This window comes from Heterocephalus glaber, unplaced genomic scaffold (genome assembly GCF_053883595.1).
Source record: "Heterocephalus glaber isolate CG9 unplaced genomic scaffold, H.glaber_assembly_v1.0 deba00001509, whole genome shotgun sequence".
Taxonomy (NCBI): Eukaryota; Metazoa; Chordata; class Mammalia; order Rodentia; family Bathyergidae; genus Heterocephalus; species Heterocephalus glaber.
In genome coordinates, this window is record NW_028258325.1 from 1,765,874 (window position 1) to 1,793,720 (window position 27,847).

General features: G+C 64.2%; 1 protein-coding gene and 1 long non-coding RNA gene across 7 annotated transcripts; one reads left to right on the forward strand and one right to left on the reverse strand.

The window, feature by feature from the left end:
- Nucleotides 1-190: 190 nt before the first annotated feature.
- LOC106009601 (uncharacterized) lies at nt 191-1,594 on the reverse strand. The gene is made up of 3 exons (XR_001183653.3): nt 1,409-1,594; nt 656-779; nt 191-549 (listed from the first exon to the last, which is right to left on the reverse strand). It is a non-coding gene; the product is annotated as an uncharacterized LOC106009601 (long non-coding RNA).
- On the forward strand, nt 776-26,649 carry Sh3bp2 (SH3 domain binding protein 2). 6 transcript variants are annotated; one of them, XM_013073128.3, is made up of 13 exons: nt 776-940; nt 18,544-18,683; nt 19,363-19,465; nt 20,399-20,516; nt 20,843-20,913; nt 21,660-21,748; nt 21,970-22,038; nt 23,031-23,679; nt 24,741-24,849; nt 24,959-25,014; nt 25,201-25,282; nt 25,768-25,827; nt 26,090-26,649. In XM_013073128.3, exons 2-13 carry the CDS (start codon nt 18,548-18,550, stop codon nt 26,225-26,227), a joined length of 1,680 nt encoding a protein of 559 aa, XP_012928582.2. In that variant the 5' UTR covers nt 776-940; nt 18,544-18,547; the 3' UTR covers nt 26,228-26,649. The 6 variants fall into 6 exon arrangements, with proteins under 6 accessions (XP_012928582.2, XP_087043912.1, XP_021116049.2 ...); XM_021260390.2 differs by having other exon boundaries at nt 887-940; nt 20,451-20,516; XM_004847382.4 differs by lacking the exon at nt 776-940 and adding an exon at nt 12,364-12,759.
- Nucleotides 26,650-27,847: the final 1,198 nt, after the last annotated feature.

The window sequence follows — 27,847 nt, forward strand, 5'->3', positions numbered from 1 at the left end:
CTAGCAGGGTCAGGGAAGACAAGGGAGGAGGGCACTGGACGGTGAGCAGTTTTCAAAAGAGAAATAAAATTTTTTTATTTTATTTTATTTTTATTTTTTTGGTACCGGGGATCGAACTCGGGTCCTTGCGCTTGCGCAGCAGGCGGTGAAACCACTGAGCTCCATCCCCGGCCAAAATTTTTGTTTTTTTGCGGTACTGGGATTGAACCCAGGGCTCACACTGAGCTGCATCCCCAGCCCTTTATCTAATTTTGAGACAGGGTCTTGCTAAGTTGCTAAATTGCCCAGGATGGGCTTGAACTTGTGATCCTCCTGCTTCAGCCTCCCAGAGTGCTGGGATCACAGGCGTGCACCACACCCAGCAAGCAAAGAACTTTCTAATAAAGCAATCATGAAGCCTGAACCAGACGGAGGAGGTGCGGTCCGAGGCCGAGGCAAGAATCCGGGGGCAGTGATCCAGCGGAGGAGCCACTGAGCAGAGGCCCTGAGGTCGGAAAGTGCCTGGTTGTTTTCTGATGAGGGGAGACACGGCCCGCGGTCCTTGGCGACCTGAGTGGACCCGGGGACAGAGGGGCGCGGGGTCACAGGGTGCGGGTCCGGGGCCTGGGGGGTCGCACAGCGCCAGCCCCTGCACTGTGTTCGCCAGGCTGCTCACCTGCACTTAGTGAGCACCCGCTGTGTACGGGAGCAGCCCAGAAGTCTAAGCCCAGGGCCTCGTCCGCCTTCTCCCGGAGCGGGGCGGGTCCTTGGGGCCTCCTGGGTGCCCGCCGCTCGCCAACCTGAAACAGTAGGAGACCGTGATTGGGCGGGAGCGTGCGGGATCCGAGGGCGGGGCCTGCGGGGGCGGGGCCTGCAACAGACGGCTGAGGTCGGACCGGACCGGACCGGACCGGACCGGACCGCCGCGGGGACCCGGCCCGGGTCGGAGACAGCGCGGCAGGTAGGCGCGGCGCGGGCCGCTCCGGGTCCTGCGGGGTCCGCCGTGGGGAACCTGCGCCGGAGCCTGGGGGCGGTCGCTACTCGGCCCCGCGGGCCCCTCGTCCCTCCGCCCCTCGGCGCCTGCCGTCGGCGCCCGGTGACGCGACCGCCCAGCGGCCCTCAGGCAGGCGGGAATCCGCTCCCGGCCTTCCCGTCATACCAGCTTTGCGACCCACCTGTTGGTGCTGAGAGCCCGAGGGTCAGAGGAGCCTCCGAGCTTGGGGCAAGGGACGGAGAGTTGGAGTTGGGAGCATGTGGGTCCCCAGCCCGCAGCCCTTCTGCCGCTCAGCCCGAGCCTGCTGGGCCCCCCGGCCGGACCTGGAAGCCCTGCACCCTCTGTGCCTCAGTTGGCTCACCAGTCACTGGTGACCTCTACTCCCGGCAGTGGCCCTGGCCTGCGGCCAGGGCTCCATGGAGACGGCTGGGTTACCTGGCGGGCGACCTGGAGTGTCACCTGCTGTCCGATGCTGGTGACCAGATAGGTGGGCCAGGGCAGGGCCTGGGTCAGGGAGGCCCAGCGCCAGCTCCACGCCACCTAGGGGAGCCCTGTCCTGGCTGGGGCTGGACTCTCCACCTTTGCCAGACACCTCGGCAGGGCCAGGGCGGACGGGGCTCCCTTCACCACCCCTCCTGGTTTCTGCCCAGTGTCCTGTTTGGGGCACACCCTGGCAGGGGGCAGACCCCGCCCAGGGCCATCTGGCAAGAGGGACACTGACAGGGCCCTAGACTTTGGGAGCATCCCCTGCCTACAGGGACAAGGAGCGGTCCCTTCAGAGGCTGGCCTTAGAAGGAGGAAGGGGCTCCAGGCTGCCCTGGCCCTTCCTGTTCACGTGGACAGAGGAAGTGGAGTGTTGAGTCAGCCCTCTGCACCCCCACATCCCACAGGGGCACAAACACATGCAGGTCTACAAATGGGAAGCCCAGGGGCCCAGAGGGACAAATTGGCCACCCTTGGGCACAGAAGGGTGCCAGAAAGAGCAGGATCAGCTGGGGTCCTGGGTTCAAATCCCATTCTCACCCTTACTGGCTGCTGACCTTGGCCAGGAAGCCCCTGCTCCCTGCCTCCCGTGTAGAAGGAGGATTTCAAACCCCTTTCCATCTCAGGGTGGCTTTGAGCAACTTGGGGCTACTGGCAGCTTTCTGGTGGTCCTCAGGCAGGGCCAGTGGGGCCAGCTCTGCTCAGCCATGTGGAGGGGCAGGGCGGGGCCTGCAAAGGCCTGGGGCAAAGGCCAGGATTCCCAGTCCCCTCCCCCCACCTCAGTGTTCGACTCACAGGCAAAGGCCTGAGTCCATCAGGAGTGGCCAGTGTTGGGGACACTCTGGCACCTCCTGGGTTTTTTCCTCAAAGGTCCATTGTGGGGACATCACAGGTCAGTGGCCGTGGCAGCCCCTGCTCTCACTGGCTGGCCAGCCAATGCTCTGTGATAGCCACAGGTGGCTTGGCCAGCGCCAGGCAGCCTGGGCAGGGAGGGGAGGTTTGCGGACAGGAGGAGGTGGCTCTGGGCCGCCGTGGACCACCACAGAGCTAGGGACAGGGTGGCACTCAGAGTGGCCTGTGGCTGCTGTGCGGGCCTAGAGTCTTCCCAGGCTGGGACCCTTCCCTGTAAGCCTTCAGCCCCTCAGTGGCCCTGATGTGCATCCAGGCCCGGGAACTCTGCCAGCGCTGAGGGCAGGGAAGAAGCGCAGTGACACAGCTGCCCTCAGTCTCACAGCCGTGGTCCCAGGGAACACCACTGCCCCAGCCACCCCCTTCCTCCCCATGTGCTGTGACTTCTGGGGTCCCAGCTCATAGCCCACTGGAGCAGTCAGCTCCCTCTGGACCTGCCTGGGCCCAGCTGGCTCGCTGGCCAAGCCCACGTGGGCGACCAAGGCCGGACCGTCCTGTCCGATCATCCTCGCCAGTTACTCTCCGGGAAGGTGGGGTTTGGCAGCCTGGGGCAGTGGCTTGAGGAAGCCAGCGGGGTCCACACCCAGACTCCCCGAAGCCTAGTGGATTCCCAGCAGTGCCTGGCTTCCTCATGAATCAGATGTTTACTGTGTGCTGCTGAGCCCTGCAGGGTGGGACAGTGGGCGAGAGCCAGTGCAGCCTGCTCAGCCCCGGAGGGAGGCAGGGTCTGCTTCCTGGCCTGCCAGGTTGGCAAAGTGCTGGCCGAGGCCAGGGGTGTGCCTGATGATGGCTGAGGTGGCTTCCCTAGGCCCGCTGCACTCCAGGCCTTGGCAGCGGCCTGCGTTGGACGGCAGTGCCCCTTTAGTGCGATGGGGTTCGATTGGTCCAACCCATGAGATTGTCAGGAAGAGCCAGCCCTGGCAGAGGAGGGCACCGAGGTTGAGTCTGAAGACCGCGCTGGGCGTCCCTGACCTTGGCCCTGGTGGACTGCAGCTCCGCTTTGTGGCGCTCCTCCTGTCTGGGTGGAGGGGTGTTGTGATCTCATGACACTGTCCCATGGCATTAGGGGGCCCTGTGTCTCCAAACTCGGGGCTGCCCCTGGGGCCTGGCCCACTGTCTGGAGCCAGGTGCAGGGGTCTGCTGAGCCCCTGGCCTCACTGTGCTGCCTGAAGCCGAGGAAGAAGAAGAGGTCAGGATGGGTCCTGGGGCCTCGGGGCTGGGTAGGCCTTGGCTGTCCCTGGTGAACCCCACTTTAGGAGGCTGTGTGCTTCCTCTGAGCCCCAACCAGCCGATGGGCCATGGGCACAGTGACCTGCATGCCGCCCCCCGGCCTGGGGACTCCTGCGGTGGCTGAGCTCCAAGCCTGCAGTGCTTGTCGAGGGACAAGGACGCCACAAACTGGGCACTTCCTGCTGGCCTGAATCAAGTGGCACAGGGGCTTGGCCAGGCTCTTTGATGCTGGGTGCTGCTGTCCCCACCTGTGTTTAACTGTCCTCTGACGCTGGAGGCGAATGCCCTACCCTCTTGGAAGCCGGCTCCCCCTTGGCAGCTTCTGGTCAGATACCAGCAGCTTGGACCTTGGCGTAGCTCTCCAGGTTTCCATCACCACCCTCGCCTCCAGGCTGCAGCTGCCGGCCCAGGCACAGACCCAGCCATCTGATCCTAGGCTCTGTGGCCCCTGCAGCCAGCCATACAGATGGGAAAACCAAGGCCTGGTGGGGAACAGGACTCCAGGTATGGAGGCACCGTGTGACCACACCTAGAGCCGCAGCATTTCATTTTCTGAAAGCTGTGTCGGGGCCAGGATTGGGGTCGGCCCCCAGCCGCTGGCCACAGAGAGATCCCGAGGAGTTGTGCACCCACCATGGCTCAGGACTGTACCCCACCGGCCACCTGCTCCTGGGGTTCGTCCCTGTCCGGCAAGTCCTGTCTGCCTCTTGGCTGGGGCACAGGACACTGCCCAGGGGTCCTCACCCTCCCACCCTGTGCTGGCACCCCAGGGCTGGGACCCCCAATCTGTACCTGCTCCTTGCCACACGGGGGTTGGGGCTCCTCCAGAGGGGAACCAGAGGGGGAGGAGGCTCCGGGGTAGCTTGTGGGGCCGGGTCTAGAGCGGAGCCTGCTCCACCCAGCTGAGGGCTCTGGCCTGGTCTGAGACTGACAGGCGCCTTCGCCTTTCCCGGAGGATGTCACCAGGACGGTCAGGGTCAGGCACTGTGGCTGGCGGTGGCTGTGCCCCCCGGGGGCAGGTTGTCCCAGGGGGAGGAAGGTGGTTGAGGAGGGACCACCCTGCCCCCACCAGCCTCTGGGTCCTGCCCCAGGGGTTCTGCCCAAAGCCAAGGTCTCTGCAGTGGGCCCACTCCAGGCCCAGGCCCGGTCCTCAGAGAGGCAGAAACCAGGGTGGGGTGTGAGGTGCCATGGCATTGACCCACATGGGCCTCCTGGGGCGGGAGCCGGAGGGGAGGAGGGGCTCGGACCACCCACGTCCCCTCCCCTGCGGAGCTGGGCCTGGGCGGGGAGAAGCCACACATGGAGGTTGACAGAGAGGGACAGACTCAAGGAGGCGGGAGGGGTCTGGTGAGGCTGGGGTGACCGTGGCCTTGGTGGCTCCGCCTGCTCCAGCCTCACCCCCACCTCTGCCACCCGCCCAGCTCCTTTGCTGGGTTTTCTGGCTATTGGTGGCGTGCTGCAGGGGTGTGTGTGTGAGTGAGGCTGTCCCCAAAGTAGGAGCTGTGTCGCTCCCGTGGGTAGTGTAGCAGCTGTCCAGAGTCCCTGCCAGAGCCTGGTTCTGAGCTCTGCTGACCTCCGGAGGCCATCTTGCCCTGTGTCCTGGGTGGGCTGGGCACGTATGGGGCCTTGAGGGCCAGGCCACAGGGCAGGCTGGGGTGGTGCCCTCCCCTGGGGGATCTGCGGCCGAGGTGGCAGGGCCTGTCCCTGGGAGGAAGATGGGGACTGGAGAGCTCCCCACGGAGCCAAGGGAGGAGCAGCTGCCAGAGGGCCCCTCCTCCGCCCGCTGGGCCACCCCCCCCCACGCTGCCTGAGGACTGGAGGGATCAGGGCTCCTTGGGGTGTCCTGAGCAGGGTAGAGGCAGGTGAATCTGCAGTGGGGCGGCACAACAGCTCAGCGTGGTGCATACCGAGGAGGGCGGGAGCCCCAAGCCTGAGCCCAGAGCCCTCCTGAGCCGCACTGTGCGGGGAAAGGCGAAGGCTGGGCAGAGTGGGGGGTGGGGCACAGAGGGCAGCACGGGACGGGGGAGGAGGTTGCCCTTCTGCCCTGCCCCTCCTGTCCCTGCTCCCAACGAGGGGCCCCCAAACAGTGGGGTGGAGTGAGGCTCCCGGGAAAGTCCAGGGCCCCTGCAGCAGCAGCCTGAGTCACCACGTCCACTGCCCAGGCCCTAGGAGGAACAAACTGCTCTCGTTTCCCCAGCGCGTGGCCACCCTCCTTCCGTCATCTCCCTCTGCACCTCTTCCTGCCCCCCCGCCCCGGTCTGGCCATATTTCTCCTTGCCTCTGTCCAGCCAGAGCCCCAGCCCCAGGGTGACCAGGGCCTTGGAACAGGGGCTAGCTCGTCACCTGTGGCCCCTCTACTGTCGTGGGTAACCCCAGGAAGGAACCAACAAGAGGGCAAAATGCACAAAGCCTGATGGCAGCCTAAAATTTACTAAGGAGTAGCCACACTCAGTGGTACGTGCCTATAGTCCCAGCTTCTCTGGAGGCTGAGACAGGAGGATGAGGTGAGCCCTAGAGCTCAAGGCCAGCTTGGTCAATTTAGCAGAATACCATAAAAAAAATCACTAAGGAAGAAAAAGTGACAAAAAAGCAAGGCGTGGTGGCAAACACTCGTTATCCTAGCTTCTCAGGAGGCTGAGGCAGGAGGATTGCAAATTCGAGGTCAGCCTAGGCAACTTCGCAAGATCCTGTCTCAAAATAAAAAAGGGCTGAGGTGTAGCTCAGTGGTAGAACACTTCCCTGGCCTGTGTGAGGCCCTGGCTCCATCTCCACTACCTGGGGGGAGGGGGGTACAGAATGAAATGGCCTTGTGGCAAGGGACAGGGACATGGCTCCTATTGGGCAGGCGGCAAACTGGGTTTCCTGAGCAGGCGAGGGGCCCAGGGACCCACCACGGCCTGGTCACCCTGGAGCCCAACCTGGCCAGACGCTGTAAGGTGCCAGGCTGAGCAGCCCAGCTTCGTGTGGCCCACAGAACTCCACCACAGCATGACAGGTACAAAAGCAGCAAGGAGAGGAGCAGGTGATCGAAGTCAAGGTCCCTGACCGCCACGGGTCGGGTTCCAGGGACACGTGGGCTGGACAGGTGGCTCTGGCAGGGCCTGGCCGCTGTCCCTGGTGTCCAAAGGCACGAGCCCACCCTTGCCCAGGCCCCAAGGCCTCGACACACTCTACCCCCCCCAGACCCTCTCCCTGTCACCTGCGCCTGGCTCCCTCATAGGGCACATTGCTCCCAGGCTGGGGCTGGCTCACAGATGGGGTGGGCCAGCGGACATCAGGAGGACATGAGTCAGAGGAGCTGCTTCCTTGGCAGCCAGGTCCCGGGTGGGCGAAGGTACGGGCCTGTGGTGCCCTGGCTGCCTTGTCTCCCCCCAGATCCAGGAGAGCACGGGGCTGGGGTGACTGCACAGGGGGACCCTGGTGTCCCTCCCGAAGCGCCTGCCACTCCTGCATTTTCTCGGCTCCACACCTGGGTGCCTCCCTGTCAGGTCCCTGCCTGCATCTTGGCTCCCCCCAAGTCTGCTGCAGTGTGGGAGCCCCCACCCCACCTGTGCTGGGCCAGAGCTCCAGGGACTGCCCAGTAACCAAGGGGGAAACTGAGGCCTGGCATCCTGCTTCTCAGAGCTTTTCCTGGGGTGAACACCAGACTCCTGGCCTCCTGCCCCAGCTATGGCCTCCACCCCAGGGTGAAGATCGTTCCTCATCCTCCCAGGAGTCAGCCCTGGGCTCCCCTTTTCCTGCTCAGGCCCTCGGGGTCCCAGGCTGTGATGTGGACAAGGTGGCCCCAGGCTCTGGGTGACACTAGAGCTGCTGGCTGGGCGCGGGGGCTGCAGCCCACCTGGCCCTGAGCTCAGCATCTGCATGCGGAAAGCAGGAAGCCACCCTGTAGTCGGCCCGACTGGGGACGGAGCTGACACGCTTGGCTCACGCGGGATTCCTGGCCAGCCGCCCGGCCCTCTGTCATCTGAGGAGACTGCAGGCAGGGGGCACTTGGGCCCTGTGACCCCTGTGCCGAGGCTGCTGGAGGCTCCTGTGACTCAGGCATCCCCGGGAGGGGCTGGTGGTGGCAGCTTCTGCCCCGCAGCTGCTGGGAGGGGGAGATGGTGGAGTGGCTGGGCTTGGGGGCGTCCACCCCCTGTGAGTCCCTTGCCCAGCCTGGGGTCAGCTCAAGGAGGCCACCTGTCTGAGTGGTCCTGACAAAGGTGCCCGCAGGTTTCACACCCACCACAGCCCTTGGGCCCTGGGGGCTCAGGAGGTCCGGACTCAGGGTGTGAGGGTGCGCTGTCCGCGAGGCTTTTCCTACCCTCGCCTCCTGGTGGTGGACATGGACTGAGGAGGCGCTGTGGCCGCAGAGCCCCGCTGTGGGTGTTCTGCCTGCAAACCGGGGTCCCCGGGGATGAAGTGAGGTGCTTGGGGCCAGATGAGTGGTTTCACTTGTCTGACGAGCCGTGGGGAAGTGCCCAGTGGGGTGGACAGGGTCGCTGGGGACGGGCAGGGCGGCGCACAGAGAGCGCGCCGAAGAGCAGGCGCAGTGCGGCTGAGGGAGACCCACCCGGACTTGGGGCAGGGATGCCCCAGGACACCTTTGGCCTCTCCTGCCTTCTCTTTGTGGGGGTGTCAACGGGACCCCAGTGACCAGTTGTCCCTGGAGTAAGCCTACCCCAACCCCCCAGGATTCCCACTCCTCAGAGGGGGAAACTGAGGCTCAGGTGGGTCCCCCAGCCTGGGAGGGGATCAAGCCAGACCTGCCACCATGGTCCAAGGGTGGAGCAGCCTTCTCATGTGGAGCAGTCTCAAGGGTGCCCCGGTGCCCTGGGTGGGCCGGGGTGTCAGGGGCCCTGTGGTGGTGGCCGCCCGGGCCGCAGGCAGCGCTCAGCGCCAAGAGGAGGAAATGTGGGTGGTTTCGATGAACTTGAGTATGAATCCTGGCCTAGGTCTGCGTGGGGTGCGGCCTGTCAGGAGACCTGCCCGGCCAGCCCGCTGTCCCCAGCCCCAGGCCGACCCGCCCTCCCTGGTCCCTGCTGACCTGACTAGAGCTCCATGCTGAGTGGGTGCTGGGCCTCTGGGAGGCGTCCAGGGACTCAGGACTCTGCGGGCCTCTCTGGGAGTGCCCCAGAGCCAGACCTGCACCCCTGCCTAGCGAGGCCGGGCCTAGGTGGCAGTGTGCATATGGACCTCCCTGGGCTGCCCTTGAGTCCTTTGCCCTTCAGATGCAGGAGTGATGAGGACTGCCTGTGCCCTCCAGACTGGGTGGCACCCAAGCCCCTGGGGCCTCTGAGCCCTTGGCACTGTCTTTTAGGGGCGCTGGCCAACACCCCTGCATCAGCCTTTCTCTGTTTTGCAGTGTGTAGCCCGGCCCACCAGCCAGTGCTATCTGGAGGCCTCTTTACCCCACAGCAGTCCCGGGGCATGGACAGGAAGTGGCTGCAGCCTGCTGGACATTAGTCCTTTGGCTCTCTTCTTGCAGGTCTGATGAGCTTGGAGTTGCGTTTCGAGCTCTGAGCTTAGAGGGATGGACTGGCTCCTGCCACACTGCGGTGTGGCCTGTGCCATCTTCCATCCGTTTATCCATCCATCTCTTGGGCCCTGGGGATCCAGTGGGACCCGGCTTATGGGGAGTGCTGGGGACATGTGTGGTGACACCAGTGGGCAGGGCTGTTCCGTGGGTGTGGACAGTTTAGAGAGGGCGGTGAGGTGGATGTGGTTCAGGGTGCTGAGTCAGGAGGAGCCAGGCCCGGGGAGGCTGGGAGTGGAGATCCAGGAGAGGAACGCAGTGGAAGTGATGCACTAGGGGAGCTGATCCTGTAGGAAAAGCTGGGGAGCAAGTGGGGGCCCAGTGTGCAGGAGGTGGTGAGAGGGGACCGCACCCCTGGAGCCACCCAGGGCGGGAGGAGCTCGAAATAGCAGAGGTTACGTCCTCTGTCCCCAAGGCCACAAGGGCGGAGCCAAGGGGTCAGTGGGAGAGGACCCTTCCTTGTTGGTCCAGTGGGGGGGGCAGCCTCCTGTGGCCACGTCATTCCGATGTCACCTCCGTACGTAGGTGGTCTCCAGTCATCCGATGTCCTCTTCTGCTCGATCTCTCCCCCCCTTTCTCTGCTGTACCAGGGTTGAACCCAGGCCCTTTGCATGGAGCTACATCCTCAGCACTCTTTTATGTATTTTTTATTGTATTTATTTATTTATTTATTTAGGTACCGGGAATCAAACTCGGGACCTTGGACTTGTGAGGCAGGCACCGGAACCACTGAGCTAAATCCCCGGCCCTGTTTTATTTTTTATTTTGAGACAGGGTCTCACTGAGTTGTCCAGATTGGGCTCAAACTTGGCATCCTCCTGCCTTAGCCTCCCAGAGTGCTAAGATTACAGCGTCTGCCACCAAGCCCCCCACCCTGCTCTCAGTAGATTTAGGACCCACCTGGTTCATCCAGGATGAGAGCCTGAATGTATCTGCACTGAGGGTCATGTTCACAGGATGGGGATTAGGGGCTGCCCTTCATCCTGGGATACTGCACCCCGGGGCTCTGAGCAGGGCTCTGCCCGCTGAGCCCCTGACCTCTGCCCAGGACCGACCTCTCAGGGTCCTTGCAGCCCTCCCTCGCCACCCAGTGCTGGGGTCCTGATGCGGCCAGTGGGCCTCTGGATGGGGCCACTGCAGAGCATCCTGTCCTGAGAGCTGGTGGTCTCCCCAGCGGGTGCCCTCGTCCTCCAAAGAGCCCCAGCCCGCCCACCCCCTCCCCCAGCTGCTCCTGCACGTGGCCGGCAGTGCCAGGCTGGCCAAGGGGGCCTGGGACCTGGAAATGCGTCCTGGTCCCTTCCAGTCAAGCAAGCTCCTTCCTCTGGGAACCTCCATCTCCTCGTTGGCGAGTACAGATGGCAGCCGGCCCAGCCTCGGGCTGTGAGCACTGAGCCGAGGCAGGGGCTGTGAGGAGTGGGTGGCGGGCAGGGCCTGCAGTGCCCACTGCAAACTGTGCCTCTCTCTCCCCTCTTCCAGGCTGACCCCCGGCCCCCTGCCCGGCACCCACCCACACAAGTGCCCCGTCCCTGAGCCCAGTGGAGCATGGGCCCCTGAGCCCAGCTGCTTTGAGGCGAGGCACCAGCCCAGGCAGGGGAGGACCGAGGAGGGGACAGGCTGCCCAACACTGGTGACCTCAGCTGTACCCCAGCCACACACTTCTCCTTGCCGGGATGTTGGGGGGTCATCGCCATGGTTACCAGAGCAGGGTGAAAGTCACAAGCACCACCATGGTGGGGAGGGCATCCTGAATGTCCTCTGTTTTCAGGAATAGGAATGGCAGGGCACAGGGAGACACTGAAGCTCAGAGCCAAGGGACCTGCAAAGTCACACAGCAGCCCCAGTCCCCGGAAAGCTGTGGCTGGCCTCCCTCCCTCTCCTCTGGCCTGTGACCAGAGCATCTTGGGCTGCACCCAGGGTCTGGATCTATGCCTGGGGCCCTGGATGGGATAAGCGGGCAGGTCTGGCTCCTGCCTGGGCCTCGGCCTGGTCCAAACCCCTGGTCTGCAGGAAGGGGGCATGCCCCCAAGATTGCCGCCAGGTGGGTGCTGTCCCCCAGCCTCTGAGCCCAGGCCCCCAGACTGCCTCCTGCAGCTCACCCCATGCCTGTCCCATGGCCAACCCCCCCCAGACTTCCTGCGCCACCCCAGGCCCCAATCCTGGCCCAGTACTCTCGGGGCCTGGCACCCTTGCCAGAGCCCATGGTCTCTTGGTGCCCTCTCCATCTGGGGGCCACCCCCAGGACCCCCATGCTCTTAGCTCTGCCCTGCTGCGGAGGGGAACAGGAAGAGGCCCCAAGCGAGCCCCTCTCTGTCACCCAGCCCTGGCTGCCATGTCCAACCTTGTGCTGAAGGCGTGGCCTGCCACTGACCACCCCAAGGTATTGAGGCTGGTGCAGGCTGGGGATGCAGGGCCCCAGACACCAGGCTCAGGGTCCCCACCCTCTAGCAAGCGGCAGGGGTCTGCATCCCAAACAGGCCCCTCAGTACCAGGGGCCTTGGCAGCCAGCCTGGTGCCGGGACACAGCCTGGGAGCTGTCCTGGTCCTGGGCCCCGACACCCGGCCTCTGGTTGGGTGCCCAATACCTAGCTATGGGGGTGGTGTGCAGGGCCATCAGGACAGGGGCTACAGGAGGCTCGGGGAAGTTGGTGGACCAGGAAGATGCTGCAGCTCCCGGGGACTGTGGTGTGCATGCTCTGCCACTCTCAAATCCTCCTTTCTCCAGCTGCCTCCTTCCTAGGGTGCCGTTCTCACTGGGACAGGAGCTCAAAGGAGGAGGCAGGGTGGGGACATCAGCGGCTTGAGCTGCAATCCCTGTCCTCCGGCTTCCTGTGGGGCCGAGCTAGGGAAGGACACCAGGCTTGAGGGGAAACAGCAGGTCAGGAGGGCTGAGTTCTGCATGGGGCCAGAGCAGGGCCCTGGGCTGATGCTTTGCCACCTAGGCCACAAAGTGCTTTCCAGCAAGCACAGTAGCAAGGGACAGGGACGCAGAGGGATGGGAGGAGCAGACAGAAATGCCTGTGCCCACACTCCTGCCTAGCCCCACAGTCCCTGGGCTCAGAAGCACAGACTTGGCCACCTTAGAAACCACAGGTCCCCAGGGCCAGAGGCTCACTGTCTGTGGTTCAGAGGGCAGGAGCCCCTTGTATGGGGAGCGGGAGTGAGCCCCGTGTGGCTGTCAGCAGAGGTCTGTGCTGGGCCTGACACGCTAGGCTGCACAGGTATTTGTGGTTTGCCCGTGCAAGGCTGAGGGTGCAGAGCTGACCAAGGGGCCCTAGCAGGGAGCTTCCTGCCCGGAGCCCCAAGCCAGAGCTGTGGGGGTCAGAAGCAGGGAAGTGGGCCCACAGTCCACAGGCTGATCACCCTGGGAGCGACAGCTCTTGGCCCCCTCTGGCTTTCAGGACCTCTGGGGTGGAAGATAGGAAGTGCTGCTCCTCAGGCAGCCCAGGGAGCTGCTAACCGGAAGTCCCGCCTGGGAGGAAGCCCTGGTGGCCACAGGTGCAGATGCAGCAGGACTGAGTGTGGCAGCACAGGGATGCCTGCCTCCGCCATCTCTGCAGCCCCTGAGCTGCATGGCTTCCCTGGGCCCCGGCACTCTGGCCCCCAGCAGGCTCTCGAGCCGGAGAACCATGTGCTGGGTCAGCACCATCAGGTCAGTGGGGCGGCTCCCACGGGGCCGCAGGAAGGGGTGGTGGCAGCAGGGCTCCTGGGCCAAGCTCAGGCCCAGGAGAAGGGACAGGCGGGGAGAGGAGCTCCTGCAGGGCTCGGCCTCAGAGAGGGTGAGCAGAGGGACGCTGTTCTGGCCAGCAGCTGGCGGGGGCCCAGTCGCTGAGCACCTCCTGTGTACTGCCAGGGTGTACGGACCCTGTGGTGCGCGTGCACCTGGGTTGGGGACGAGGGGGCCAGGTGAAGCCCGCTCCCCACACAGGCATGCTGTGCCCATGGACCTGCCAGCGGGGCTGTGCTCCGGAAGCAGGCTGGCCACTTGCCTGGCAAGTGGGTCCTCTCTCTGGCTCCTCACTGGGCTCCTTTCACTTCCTATTTTTCTGTCCTGGGGGTGAACCCAGGGCCTCCGCACTGAGCCGCATCCCCAGCCCTCTGTATTTTGAGACAGGGCCTTGCCAAGTCATTAAGTTGCCGAGGCTGGGCTTGAACTTGAGACCCTCCTGCCTCAGCCTCCCAGAGCGCTGGGATCACAGGCGTGTGCCACCACGTCCGGCATCATGGGCCTTTCTAGGGGATTTTGGTTTTGATTCTCTCACAGAGAATGATTCTGGGAAGAGGAAGGAGGGGGAGGGAACAGAAAGGGAGAGCTGGGGGCCAGCGACCAGGCCACACAGGGGACACCTGGCCTGCTCATCCACAGCCCCAGACCTCTGTGCCAAGAGGGGAGCTGGTGGGGCAGGTAGGGCACGTGGCGGGTGTGTCACCAGCTACTGGAGGTGTGGCTTGGGGGCCCTTGGCTTCTCTGGCTCATGGGCATCTCAGCAGCAGCGTGGGACCAACTGGCCATGCAGCGTGTGGGGTCTGGGCTGGGGTTCCTGCAGGGCTCAGAGCCAGGCTGTGGAGAGCACCAGGGTGCCGGGTCCTGATCCTGCCCGCCCACCCGGGGTCCTGGTCTGAAGCGAGTGAACCCCAAGCCACGCGGGGCCTGAGGTCCAGACGGAGCTCACTGGGGACCACCCACAAAGGGTGTGTGGGCTCTGCGGGTGAGTGTGAAACAGAGCCTGTGGGCATTAGTGTGCACAGGTGTGAGTGTGCATGCACGAGTGCTCATGAATGCCTGTGCAGGAGGTCGGCACTCTGAGTGTGTGCGTACGTGTGAACATGTGTGAGGGCCGTGGATGAGAGATGGTGTGTCGGGATCTGGGTGTGGGCAAGGACCCTTGGGACCTGGCCTCACCTCCCTGGTGACGGAGCTGTGGGCCGTGGTCGCCCGGCTGCTGGGTCCTCACCACAGCAGGGCCAAGCATACAGGTGTCAGCGGGGGCGTGGAGCCCGCCCGCCCTCGTGCCTGGGCTCAGCCGTGTGCACACACACATGCACATGTGCACGTGCTGGTGCGTGTGAGCCCTGTGGCTCTCGTGCCTGTCCTGTATGGGGCCTCTGCGGTGAGGACCACCGTCCCTTCCAGGCTCAGGGGCTCAGGGTGGACGCAGCCCAGTTAGTGGACCAGCAGGCTGTCTCTGGGGAACAGCTGTGCCCAGTACTGCCCTGCCCCCCAGGCTCGGGGTCACCAGAGCCCACAGCATGGACTCAGAGTCAGTGGGTAGGGGCCCGTGTCCCAGGCACACTCCCCACACACATGCAGGCCACACACGTGTGCACACAGATCACATGCATCCCAGAAGGGCTTGTGGGACCCTGCAGCCACCCCAGCCGCAGGGAAGGGGCCACTGCACAGCCAGCGGGAAGTGAGTCCTGAGCTCGCTGCCAGCTCCTCCATGAGGCGCTGTTTTGCAGGCTGTTATGGCTGTGTCTGGCTGTCCCCCCAAGGCCTCATGCCTTTTCTGAGGTGCTGAATGTGGAGTGTGTGATGCTGGGATTAAGGACATGTGATTACCAAACCACCTGAGTGAGTGAGTGAGGGGTGTGGCACCGCCCTACTCCGGGTCCTCTGGATGGGACAAAAGAGGCAGAAAGACACTGTTAAGGCCCCTTGTTGCTTTCGCTACCATGTGAGCACCATCTGGTTCTCCTCTGTGATGCCCTCCCTGCCTTGGAGCCAGCCAATTATGGACTGAAACCTCTACAAACTGCGAGCTAAAAAAACCTTTTCCCTTTAACTTTGGATGTCAGGTATTTTGTCTCAGCAGCGAGAGGAGAGTAGCAAAGCAGGGTGTCTGGGCTCAGGAGTGGAGTCTGACCCTGTCCGCACTGCGGGAGGCAGGACGCGGGAGGCAGGACGGGCCTCCACCACTCCCTGCCAGTCCCCACCCGTGGGGGGTGATGTCCCCTGCTGGGGACCGGGGCCACCAGCACATTGGCAAGAAGGGCTGCAGGGGCCCCAGGTTGAGCCAGTGGAACTGAGCCCCAGGTGTCCGGGCTGGGGTGCCCTGGCCCTGTGGGGAGATAGCAGGGCGGCCAGTTCCCGGCATGGTCATTGTGGTCAGGGTTGCCCTCACCTCTGTGCCACTTCCCTTTTTGGCTCCAGCCTGGCCTGGCACTGGGCTCTGTGGGGCACCCAGGAAGGGCTCCCCAGACACCCGTCACCTCAAGAGGGCTGAGACATCCGTCTGTCCTGCAGGGGACATTCCCAGGGGAGAAGGAGGGCCTGCCCCCAGGGGGAGGCAGGGCTACCTCAGCACCTTCCTCTGCCTACGGAGGGGGAGTGGCCGCAGCGTCGTGCCATGCAAGGACACGGGGCTGTGGAGCTTGGGGTCACCTGGAGAAGGGGTGCCTGAACTGATGCTTACTTCCACATCCACAGACACAGTCCATCTTTCTGTACTGAGCTCACATCCTCTGTCTGGCCGAACACTCTTATTAGTTCTAACAATTTCTTAGTGGATTCTGTGGAATTTTCTCTATGTAAAATCATCTAAACTGAGCATGGCTGCGCATGCCTACAATGCCAGCACTCTAGGAGGTTGAGGCAGGGTGGGTTACAACTTCAAGTCCAACCTGGGCAACTGGCTTAGTGAGACCCTATCTCAAAATAAAAAGGCCTGCGGACCTGGGTTCATTCCCCAGTACGGCAAACAAAAACAGAAAAGCAAAGCTGTGAATACTTTCTTTCCTTGTTGCATGCTTCCTTTCTAGTCTGGATACTTTCTACTGCCCAATTATGTGGCCAGTGGCTCCAGTGTGGGGCCAGGTGAGAGGAGACACCCTGGTCTGGCCCCTGTTGGGGAAAAAGCGTGGTCCACCTTGCTGTGTTGGCCGCAGACGCCCCTCAAGGGCAGGCAGTCTGTCCCAGGTTGAGTGCTGCTCTTATGGAAGACCGTGGGCTTTGGGCAAATGCTTTCCTGCATCTCTTGGGATGCTTCCGTGGGTTCTGTTTGTTATCTTATTGATTCGATGGGTGACAATTGAATTTGAATATTAAACCAACCTTGAGTTGCTGGGATTAATCCCACTTGGACATGGAGAATCCTTTTTTTTTTCTTTTTTGTTACTGGGGATGGAATGCAGGACCTTGCGCTTGTGAGGCAGGCTCGGTACCGCTGACCCACATCCCCGTCTGGAGAATCCTTTTTCTGTGTTGCTGGATTCAGTATAGACTTTTGTTGAGGATGTTTGTGTCTATATCCACAAAGGACTTTTAAAATTTTGTTTTTACTAGTACATGTTTGTAGTAATAATGACTGCTGTCATCACACAGAGTTAGTACACGTACACAATGTTAGGAAAAACAGAGGGCTGGTGCACTTCCGAACAGGCCTGCAAGGACCGCCCTGGCACAGAGAACAGACGTGGCTCTCAGGCAGGCGAACAGGTCTTTATAGGGCTGAGCACCACGGGGCGCTGTGAAGGGAGAGGGCACCGTGCGACTTGAGGGGAGAGGAACTGCTCCCCACCAGGGCCGCAGCTTGGGACAGGACAGGGAGCAATGTGCAATGTCAGGAGCAGGGCTGAGGGGTTAGGGTCTCGGGGTGCAGCGTGCTTGCTGGGCCCCACTAACCATGGCTGCATCTTCAGCAGGAGGAAAAGGACAGCAGGTGGATCTCTCACGTCACAATTTCACTTATTTTTGCCCCCCCCCCTCCTGGTGGCGTTCCTGTGGCCTGGCGGAGGGCGGAGGCGGGGCACTGGGAGCCCGCCGGGGACTGCACGTGCCCACGCCGGGCAGCTGGCCAGGCCAGGCCAGACCCCGATTCCTTGGCGGGCCCTGGGGCCACACTGGCGACGGGCAGTGTACCTTGAGGGCAGTGCCACTTCACAGAGGTGCACGCGGAGCCTGGGAGGGGGGCGGCAGGGCTAGGTCACCCTGCCCTATGGGTGGGGTCCCGGGTGTGGGGTCCAGCTGGGCTGCCCCCGGGCGTCGGTGACTCCTCGACTTGGGGCTGCCTTTGTAGACCTGGGCTTCCTGCTCCCGCGGGGGCGGGGGCGGTGCCGGTGCCGGGTGACGTAGTGGGCGGGCCCTCACCTGCCCGCGGGCAGCATGGCGGGCGCCGGGCGGCCGCGGAGCTGGGCCTTCCAGGAGCGCGGCGAGGCGGCGGGTGGTGCGGGGCCCGCCCCTTGTCATTGCTCGCGAGGGATTAGGGCGCTCGCCGCCTCCCGGAAGCCGGCGCCTGCCGCGTGGACGCCGTGAGTATGGAGCCCGACCTGGGTCGCTGCATGGGGACCCTGGCTTTGGGCCCCGGGCGCACTGCCCCGTCTCCAAACCTGACCCTGACCGGACCCCCAGGTCCGCGGCCCCGCCCCTAGCCGCAGGCAGGATCACGCCCTGGGACCCCAGTCTCGTGCCGTAGCGGGGCTGTGAGAACAAAGGCGGGCGTGGGCTGCAGGTCTGGGGGCCCTGGGCGGGCAGGACCCTGAGTGGGCTGGGCAGGGCTTCCCCCTCCTCCTGGCTGGACAGGGCACGCGGGCGTGGCCAAGTCTTTGTCCCAAACCTTGGCTGGCGTTGGGGACCTAGGGCCGAGGCTGGTGCCTCCCACATCCCTGCCTAAAGGGGGCTTTGTGTGCGGAGGCAGGGCCCAGCGCAGGGCGACACTGGCACAGTCTTTGGTCTCGGGCGGTCTTGGGGCACTGTGGGTATTGTAGGGAGCATGTTTCCTGTGTGCCCGTCCTGGAGTGTAGTGCCGGGGCCTCTGGGTTTGTCCCCTGCTCCAGCGCAGGGACACTGCTGCATGCCTGCCCACTCCCGGCCAGGACACAGGCACAGTAGGGGCCCCAGATGTGACTAGGAACTTGGGGCGCCCCACAGCAGAGGGGACTCATACTCACAGGAGTTCTGCATGCAAGTAGGGGTGGAGGCTGTGGCCGAAGCCAGGGTGTTAAACAGCTAGCAGTTCCAGAAGAGCAGCCAGAGCCCAAGGAGGGCGCTGGGTCAGAGCTGGAGGAGACCCTGCACCTCCTTAACCGCAGCACCATTTCCTCCAGAAAGCCCTCCCAGCTTCCTGTCTGGCCCAGCTGCCTTATGGCCCCACCTGGCTTTGGGACTTGGAGTAGCGACTGCCCAAGGCCTGACTCGCCCACATGGGGCTTTCCGAGTTCTTTTGTCACCCTATGCCAGCCCTCCTGGGGCTGTGTGTCCAAAGGACAAGTGATGATACAGGAACAAAGCTCCAGCACCGGCGCTCGGGTTTGTCCGAGGGAGCCAGGCACAGACTGCCAGGCCCCATGGCCTGTCCCCATGGGGTCTCCTCAGAAGGCCTGTCCTCACCCCTCCTTGCCTTGGCTCTCCTGGGGCGTGGCAGTGCCCCCAGGTACCCCTGGCTGGGCCGCCCTCTGTCCCCACCTCTGGCTGAGCCCTGTCCTTCCCTGACTGCAGCTTCATGGCGGCTGAGGAGATGCACTGGCCGGTCCCCATGAAGGCCATTGGTGCTCAGAACCTGCTGACCATGCCTGGGGGTGTGGCCAAGGCTGGCTACCTGCACAAGAAGGGGGGCACCCAGCTGCAGCTGCTCAAATGTGAGTCCCAGGGCGTGGGCCCACTGAGGGGGCCCTCGCCCAAGTCCCCACTGCGCTGTGGCCCCTCTGACAAGTGCACACCCTCTGCTTCCTCCCTTGTGCCCCTCGGTTTCCCTTGCTTCTGTGCAGAGTGGCAGCCAGCAGCCTGCAGTTGGCACCCCAGGACTGTGATGGGCCGGGGTAGCACAACTGCAGTGTGGGGTAGAATGGCGTTAGGTCTGGGCCGGTCGCTGCCCTTGCCTCACCTGAGCACTGTCACTCAGCTCTCTGGGAGACTGCGCTGTCAGGAGCCAGCAGTCTGGGCAGGACGTTGAGGCAGAGTGCCGGGGCCTTGCTCACCCTTGTAGCCCCGGTGTGGCACTGGGACTCCTGGCCCTCACTGCCTGGCTGAGGTGCCCAGGCTGCCTGGGCTGAGCACCTTCCAAGTAACCACCTGGCTGGGCAGCGTCATCACCACCTGTCCTGCTCCTCCAGCCTGGGTGGAGGGAGCACCCAGGGGCCCTTTGGCACCACGGCGGCCCTGGCTGGGCCCTTCCTTGTGGTGACCCCAAGAGTGCCCCTTCCCAGGGCCCAGGCCTGCCTTGGGGTGCCCTGGGGTGGCCAGCGTGCCTGTGAATGTGCCCACTTTGGAGCCCTGGGAGGGTCCTCCCGGCTCAGCCTGCCTGTGCCCTCCATCCAGGGCCACTGCGCTTCGTCATCATCCACAAGCGCTGCATCTACTACTTCAAGAGCAGCACATCTGCCTCCCCGCAGGGCGCCTTCTCCCTCAACGGCTACAACCGGTGAGTGCCTGTCCAGCCTGCATGGTGGCCCCCGTCCTGTGCCTATCCAAGGGGTGTCGCAGTTCTCCTGATGCCTCTGTCCCCTGTGCTCCCTTGCCCGAAGGCCTCACCTCCTGTCCCCTGTGGTGAGGGCCTGCACAGCTGCCCTCTTGGGTCCCCGCTCACTTGCTGCCCAGGGACTCATGGGTCCCTCCTCCCTCCTGCATTTCTTCTTCCCCACCGTGGCCTCTTTCTCAGTCCAGCCCAGGCCCTGCCCAGACTTCTAGCTCCAGGTCCTCCCCAGCCCACAGGTCAGGGCCAGACTCCATCCAGCAAGCAGCCCTCCAGGGCTTCCAGACCGAGGGGCAGGCGAGCCTGGGCCAGAGCCCCTGGGTGAGGGGCACCTGGCACTGCAAGCCTGGGGCCTGTGGAGAGGGGCACACGCTGGCTCCTGGGCCCTGGTCCTGGCCCTGAAGCACTGGCTCTGTGCCTCTCACCACCCAGTAGGGGCCCAGCCACTCCTCCTTGTGAGGACCGGGGTCGGGCGGCATCAGGGCAACCTAGGAGCCTAGTGCTCGCCCTACCAGGTATGCACTTGAGGCTCCAGCTTCTGAGCCACCCTTGGTGGAAGCCTTGCCAAAGACGTCAGCCCAGTGCCAGGCCCCACGTCCCAACCTGGGGCACTGGCCAAGGCAGGAAGGGTCTTGAGGGCCCTGTGGGCAGCAGGTGGGCAGCAGCTGACCGCAGCTTTGGGGTTCCCTGTGGAGTCCTTCTCATTCCCTGGATGCCGACCCTCGGGCCTGTGCCAGCCACGCCACGAACTCTGGGCCCAGCGGCAGATGCAGTGGGCAGGGACCTTCCAGATCAGCCCCGTCCCTCCCATTGTGATGCTAGGCCTGGGTCATGAGGCTATCCCTGTGAGTGGGGACCAGGAGGTGACCCCTGTGCCCTTAGGGTGATGCGGGCGGCTGAGGAGACGACGTCCAACAATGTCTTCCCCTTCAAGATCATTCACATCAGCAAGAAGCACCGCACGTGGTTCTTCTCTGCCTCCTCGGAGGACGAGCGCAAGGTGAGCCGGAGACAGGACCAGTGGGCCAGGCGGGGTGGCCTTGGGCCTCCGCTCACCCCGGGCCCGGCCTCCCACCTGCTCCAGGCAGGCCCGCGTCGGCCCTGTGTAGGCCTTCCACACGCTGCCAGGGAAGAGCCCCAAGGTGAGGGGCACAGCCTGGGAGGGCACGGCCGGGCTGGAGCCGCACTGCCTTGCTGGACCCGGTAGGGTCGGCTCCTGACCCGGGTGGCACCACAGGGCAGCCAAGGTGGGGAGGGGAAAAGGGGGAGGGCCCTGTCCTGCAGTCTGTGCTCGCTTCGTGCCCACTGCTCCCCTCTGACCTGCAGAGCTGGATGGCCTTGCTGCGCCGGGAGATCGGCCACTTCCACGGGAAGAAGGAGCTGGCTCTGGACACCAGGTGGGCCGGGCTGTGCCATGCGGGTGGCCGTCCCTGGGGTCCTGGGCCAGAGTGTGTCCCTCTCCAGCCCCTGGGACAAAGCCCCTGTGAAGGGCTTTTCTGGGGGTGCCAGCTGGGCTCTCTGTGTGTGGGGGGGGTCACATGTATGTGCTGTCCTCTGCTCCTGTCTCCCCTGCTCCATCCTGCCTGCCTGTCCCGAGCTGCCCTCTGGAAGCTCCTACGTTGGGGTCACTTGTTTCTTAACCCCCCACCGGGGAGCCCTGCCTTGGCAGCAGCTCAGGTCTTTGGGGTCCCAGGGGTGGGAGCCGAGTGGGTTCCCGGGGCCATGGCTCAGTTGAGCCTCAGCAGACTCACCTGTGAGCTGGCCCAGAGCCTTGGGGGTTGCTGGGGAGCAGTGAACCATCCCAGCCTTTCATGGTTGGGCACTGAGTCTAGGCTGGTGGACTGAGCCCTCCAGGCAGGGGCAGGGGACACGCAGGCCCAGTCCTGAGGCCCTTGGCGGGGTGGGGTGGCACCCAGCATGTGACCCCCAGAGCCTGCGGCCCCTGTGAGCCTGTGACTGAACATGTGTTGGGGTCCGCATGTCACTGTGAGGGCATGTCCATGTGGCTGCATGCCCCTGTGTGTGTCTGTGAGTATGTGTCCTTGCCTCAGTGTCTTTGAGTGTCTATGGGAATGTCCCTGTGTGCACATGTGTGTCCCTGTTTGTGAGTCACCGCCGGCCCTGTCTCCTCCCCACACACCAGCGACTCCAGCTTGGACACAGACAGCTTCTATGGTGCAGTGGAGCGGCCGGTGGACATCAGCCTCTCCCCGTACCCCACGGACAACGAAGGTGAGGCCAGTGCCCACCCATGCCCCACCTGACCAGGGTGTGTGTAGCTGTGCCCACCCTGTCCTCCAGCAGGGGGACAGTGGCCTCCCCCCGGGCCCCACAGCCTGGTTTCTGGGCTCAAACCCAGCGGCCCAACCTCACCCCACACGCCGAGGCCTGGCAGCCCCACCCTGTCCTGCGCTCAGCCTGGCAAGGGCCCTCAGCCTCCACCCTCTGCACAGACTATGAGCACGAAGACGAGGACGACTCCTACTTGGAGCCTGACTCCCCCGAGCCTGGGAAGTTGGATGGTAGGCAGGGCTGGGGCGCTGGGCTCTCCTGATGGGTGGGGCTGGCGGCTCCGTGTCCTTGCTGGGACCCAAGTATTAAGCGGTGCAGGGCTGGGTGTGGGGGTGCACACCTGTAGCCCTAGCAGTCTTGGGGGCTGAGGCCTGGGGATGCCAAGTTCAAGCCCAGCTTGGGGACAGCAACTCAGTGAGACCCTGTCTCAGAATTAAAAATACAAAAAGCTGGGGATGTGGCTCAGTGTGAGGGTTCTGGGTTCAAAAAACTGAGTACCACCAAAAAGAACAAAAAAATGACAATCTTCAGAGCACCTTGGGCCCTGAGGGAGGGAACACAGCTGTGGGCAGCCTGGCACTGAAGCCCAGGGGTCACACGTGGGGTCCCAGGGCGGTGCCAGGCACACTCCGGGATTCCGCTGCTCTGTCTCTGTCCCCGTCCCAACTGCTCCTCTCCTCCCCCGCCCTCCTTGCTCCTCCTGGAGCCTGGTCTCTGCGTGCCCGGCCCACAGCGCCTCTGCCTGCTGGCCTTGCCTGCTCCTAGCCTGGCCGGCCCTGCTCGTCCCTCTCAGCCCTGCCTGGTTTCCTCCCGCCCAGCCGGCTCCAGCCTGTCTTCTCCCGCAGCCCCTCTTGGCCTCCCTGTCCCTTCCATCCAGGGCCCAGGCCCCTCCCCTTGGACTTGCACCTGGACCCCTCGCGTTATGTCCCCAGGCCATCCTGCAGCACTCTGAGCTCCTTATGAGCAAACCCTGGCTGTCCTCTCCCTCTCGCCCCCTGCCTGGGCTGTGACTCTCTTTCCTGCCGCAGCCCCCCTGGAGCCCTGTGGCCACCCACATGGCACTCTGGCTTCAGGAAGCTCAGGTGCCTCCCGTGAGGACGGATGGGCAGGCCCATGTGGCAGGGCGAGCAGACGGGAGGCTGGGCTGGGCTGGGGTGAGCATGCTGAGGCCACTGTTGCCAGCAGAGGTGGTGACGCCGCCCCACTGCCCTGTGCTCCACAGATTCCCTGACTCACCCGCCGGCCTACCCGCCGCCCCCCGTGCCCACGACCCGGAAGCCCACCTTCTCCGACCTGCCCCGAGCTCACTCCTTCAACTCTAAGGGCCCAGCCCCGCTGCTGCCACCCCCGCCTCCGAAGCGGGGCCTTCCTGACACCAGCGGGCCCGCTGAGGACACCAAGAGGGACCCGCTGGGGCTGAGGAGGGCCGAGTCTGGCCCCAGGGTACCGGCCACACCCCGGAGGATGAGTGACCCCCCGCCCAGCAACCTGTCCGCCGGGCCCAGCCTGTGGAAACCCACGTGCTTCCGAGAGGGCGCCGGCCCCAGCCCAGAGCCCTGGACACCTGGCCTCGGGGCCAGCGCTGCCCTCAGTTGTGCCGGCACTGCCTCTGCCACTTCCAGGAACTGTGACAAGCTCAAATCCTTCCACCTGTCCCCTCAGGGGCTGCCCACATCCGAGCCCCCGCCCGTGCCAACCAATAAGCCCAAGTTCCCCAAGATAGTGGAAGAGGGCCCCCCACGGGAGGCAGCCAGGCCTGGACTCTTCGCACCCCCCGTGGCACCCAGGCCTCCCGCGCTGAAGCTGCCTGACGCCACTCCTCGACCCGCAGTGCTGCCCCGGCCGGAGAAGCCGCCGCTGCCCCACCTCCAGTGAGTCTGGGGGCTGCAATTCCCACTTCCTGCCCCAGGGACCCTCCTGACCTGGCCTGGTTTCTGGCCAGTGTCCTGGTGCCCCCACTGGCATCCGAGCCCACAAAGGGTGGGAAGGTTCCCTGGTGACCCCAGCCTGGCTCAGGGACATGGGGACGCCCAGCCTTGCCCTGTGGGAGTCTGCCTAGAGGGCCCTGGACCTGGTCCCCTTGGACAGAGTCACAGTGGCCTCAGGGCTCCCTGTCTCCTGGAGCCCAGGATGGGCGATGGGCAGCAGGGGAGGAGTGTGACAGCAGCCCCAGCTGCCTTTCAGGCCCTGTCCCAGCCTTGCCTGGGGCCCCTGTGTCTCTGCTCCAGAGCCCTGAAGGGCGCCTTTGTGTCCTCCCCTATGGGAAATGGCTGGAACGTGTCTGGTGGCTGTTGACAGCCCTGGGCCTGCACTGGGCTCCTGCTCTACTGTGGGCTGGTGCCAGGGGCCCGGGGTGTCCCCCGCTCCCTCGAGGTCAATGAGTGCCCTACCACAAGGTCTGCCCTGGGGGGCTTCATGCCTCGGGCGCCTGCAAGTCCCACCTCTCCCCGACCCTGCAGCATCTCTGAGCCCCGGTGCTGATGGGAAGGGCTGGGAGAAGCTGCGTCACACGTGTCGTTCTGATTCACACGAGTTCGGCTGTCGGTTGTTTTACCAACCCCGGGCCTGGCAGATGCCAAGGGCCATCGAGGCTCAGCCTCACCCACGGCCCAGTGGTCCTGGCTGAGGAGGGCACAGGCCCCCAGGGAGCGTGCGGGGCTCACTGTGCTGCCCTCCAGCCTGTTCACCTCTGTCTTCTCCCTGTGTGGCCACACCTGAGCTCGGATGCCCAGAAACCTGGTCACATCGGTGGCTGCCACGCCTCGGCCAGTTGATTCCTGCCCCCTCCCAGTCAGTGGGCACAGGGCTCAGCGCTCCGTGGTCCTGCGGATGCCCTGTGTTCTGCCGCCCAGCCTGTGGGCCACGAGTGAAGGGGAGTGAAGGTGGCATGCATCAGGGTGTTGAGGTCCTGCCTTCTGCTCCTCACCCCTAGGCGGTCGCCCCCTGATGGGCAGAGTTTCAGGAGCTTCTCCTTTGAAAAACCCCGACAACCCTCGAAGGCTGACCCCAGCGAGGAGGACTCGGATGAGGACTACGAGAAGGCAGGGCTGGGCCGGGAGCCCGGGAGCTGAAGGGGCTGGGGGTCAGCCTGGGCCCGTGCAGTGGTGGGGCTGGAGGCGGTCATCACTGCTGACCACTGCGCTCTTCCAGGTGCCGCTGCCCAGCTCCATCTTCGTCAACACCACGGAGTCCTGTGAAGTGGAGAGGTTGGTGCCAAGCCCTCTGGCCCCAGCCTGGTGGTGGGCGGTCCCTGGCCCAGGCCCCGGGCCCCAGGTGCAGCTGGGTCCAGGCCGATCACCCTCCCACTCCATATGGGGCGCAGGCCAGGGCGTGGCGGGCTGGAGTCCTAGAGCGTCCAGGAGGCTCATGTCCATGGGGCTGTTTGGTTTTAGGCTGTTCAAAGCCAGCAGCCCCCGGGGAGAGCCCCAGGACGGGCTGTACTGCATCCGGAACTCCTCCACCAAGTTGGGCAAGGTAGGGGCTCCTGGGCTGTGCACACCCAGCTGAGGTGGACGAAGGTGGGGCTTTAGTCAGGATCCTGCTCCAACCCAGACAAAGTCTGCCCTTGGACCTCTGCCCCGCAGCAGCCTCCCTCTCTTCTGAGGCACAGAAAGCCACCTGCAAATTGGGGGCCCTCAATGGGGAGGAGGAGGGGGTGGCTGAGTGGCAGGATTCAGTGATGGGGGGGAGGCCCCCGGCGCACCCACAGGCAGGGGAGGGAGTGGCAGGAGGTTGGCCAGTACTGCCTCTCCCCTCAAGCTGTGACCCCTCCGAGCCGTGCCCTCTGCTGTCAGGTGGCTCTGGGGGTGCCTGCTGCTCAGGGCCGTCAGACGCCCTCTGAGGGCAGCGCCACTGGCAGACAGGGCCCACAGTCCCTCACCTCCCCGAGATCCCACTGCCCAGCTGGTGCCCTGCAGCCTCTCGGCTGAGTTGTCTGTGTCACGCTTCTCTCCCTGTAGGTGCTGGTCGTGTGGGATGAGTCCTCCAACAAAGTGAGGAACTACCGCGTCTTTGAGAAGGTGGGCCCGGGACACAGGCCTCCGCGAGGGCCGGCGATCGGACCTGCTCCCCGGCCTTAGTCACGCCTTGCCACAGCCCCTGGGTGTGGGCTCCGCGTGGGACCTGGGGTGTTGGGAGTGCCGTGGGGACCCGGGGCAGCCAGGCATGGGCCCAGCTTTGTCACTGTGATTGCTGACTGCCCTTTCACAGATGGGGCTCTGGGTGAGGCGTGCTCAGGCGCCACTGGCTGGCCCTGCTGACCTTGGTCTTCGGCCCCTGCAGGACTCTAAGTTCTACCTGGAGGGCGAGGTCCTGTTCGCCAGCGTGGGCAGCATGGTGGAGCACTACCACACGCACGTGCTGCCCAGCCACCAGAGCCTGCTGCTGCGGCACCCCTACGGCTACACCGGGCCCAGGTGACACCTCAGCGTGCTGCTGGGCAGAAGCAGCCACAGGACACAGGCCCACCCTGTGGAGGAGACGCCTGCATGGGAGGCTGAGCAAGGAGGGAGGGCCATGTGTGACACCGGGTCCCCCAGACACTTTGTGGACCCTGGCCAGGGGCCTCCCAGCAGGCCGCCTCCCAGCTGGACCCGGCTCTAGCTCCAGAGGACTAGTCAGCTCCCGGACCCAGCTGACCCCACCTGTCACACCTCCAGAAGCCTGGGACTCAGGACGGAGCCCTGCCTCGCTTTCAGGACAGGATGTGTGCCATGTGGCAGTGGCTGGGGCCAGGGGGGCTGGGCCAGTCTGGGGCTGGGGCTGGCCCTAGGACCCAGGGTACTATGAGATCCAGGCTCCTCATGGGGCCCGTGCTCCCAATAAATCCAAGACAAACTTTGCCCCACAGCCTGGCTTGATTGGAAGGAGGGGCTGTTGTTCTCCGATGTGTACGTGGAGCGCGGCTCACAGTATGGGAGGGCGATCAGTCCTCCAGCTGCCTAGAAAGGGGCATGGCAAGGGCTGAAGAGAGACAGTAGAGACGTGTGTAACTTCAGGGTACATGGGGGCCGGGAGGTCAGTGCCTCAGAGCGGGCAAAGACAAGGACTCTCCGAGCCGGCCGCTGTTTATTGGGTGCACACAGTAATGGGAGGAGCATCGGGTGACAGAGTAGAATCCCATGTTGGTGAGGGTCGCAGGTGCTGAGGCTCTTACGTTGATGGGGGCGGTATGGCGAGCATTCTTGCAGTAGCAGAGCTGATGTTCTCCTGCCCTCGAGTGTCACAGAATCACAGACCATTGAGGCCTTAACTTGTGACCTGAGTCAAAACGGAGTTGTTTCCACCCCCAAAGTGGCTCGCAGGCAAGGTGACATTGGGCCTTGGCTATAGCATACTTTAATCATGAAATGATTTTCCCCAAAATGGCTATCAGCAGCACAGGACCCAAAGAGGTGGTGCCCCAGGCTGCTGAGTCCCTCCCCGGTGCCCAGACCTGGAGCAGCTCAGGGCCACATGTGGCGGTTGGCTTATAGCCCGCACCGGCACCTGGGGCCCGCGGCAGGGTGCAGGGCTGAAGGCCCCACGTCTGCGCTCGCCAGTTTGCTGCTTTAGCCAATAGTCTGAGAGCCTCCCGAGCCTGGTCTGGGCCACTGGGTGTGGCTGCGATGCCTCTGCCTGAACTTGGCCCAGCTCATGGTGCAGGCGGCGCAGGGCTCAGGGCTGCTGGGTGTGCAGGGACAGCCAGGACCTCCTGGGGATGGGAGGCCCCTGCACAGGCCAGGGCTCCAGGTCCCGAGTCCTCTGGGTGCCACCTGGCTCAGGCACAGACCCGCCATGGAATTCCAGCAGGAAAGGAAATGTGGCTGGGCCGGGGCTGGCTGGGAACCAGGATCATCTGCTCCTCGCTCTCTGCGTTGGGGAAGGGGGAGGTCGTAAGATGAAACCTACCTGGCGGCCTGCACTGGGGCCACCAGCGGCTGACTGTCCAGGGCACAGCCCTGGGGGCCTGTGGTTTACTGGATGAGCGAGGTGAGCAGATGGGCGGCCCCTGTGCACTGTGGGGCGCAGGGTGAGGACAGGCCCTGAGGGTGTCCCAGC

Bases quoted from the DNA above. Each gene is read 5' to 3' on its own strand.
- Sh3bp2 (XM_004847380.4), top strand. From the start codon at position 17,212: ATGGCGGGCGCCGGGCGGCCGCGGAGCTGGGCCTTCCAGGAGCGCGGC. The intron at 22,039-23,030 runs GTAGGCAGGGCT...TGTGCTCCACAG, and splicing joins CGAGCCTGGGAAGTTGGATG to ATTCCCTGACTCACCCGCCG. The intron at 24,850-24,958 runs GCAGGGCTGGGC...GCGCTCTTCCAG, and splicing joins CGGATGAGGACTACGAGAAG to GTGCCGCTGCCCAGCTCCAT.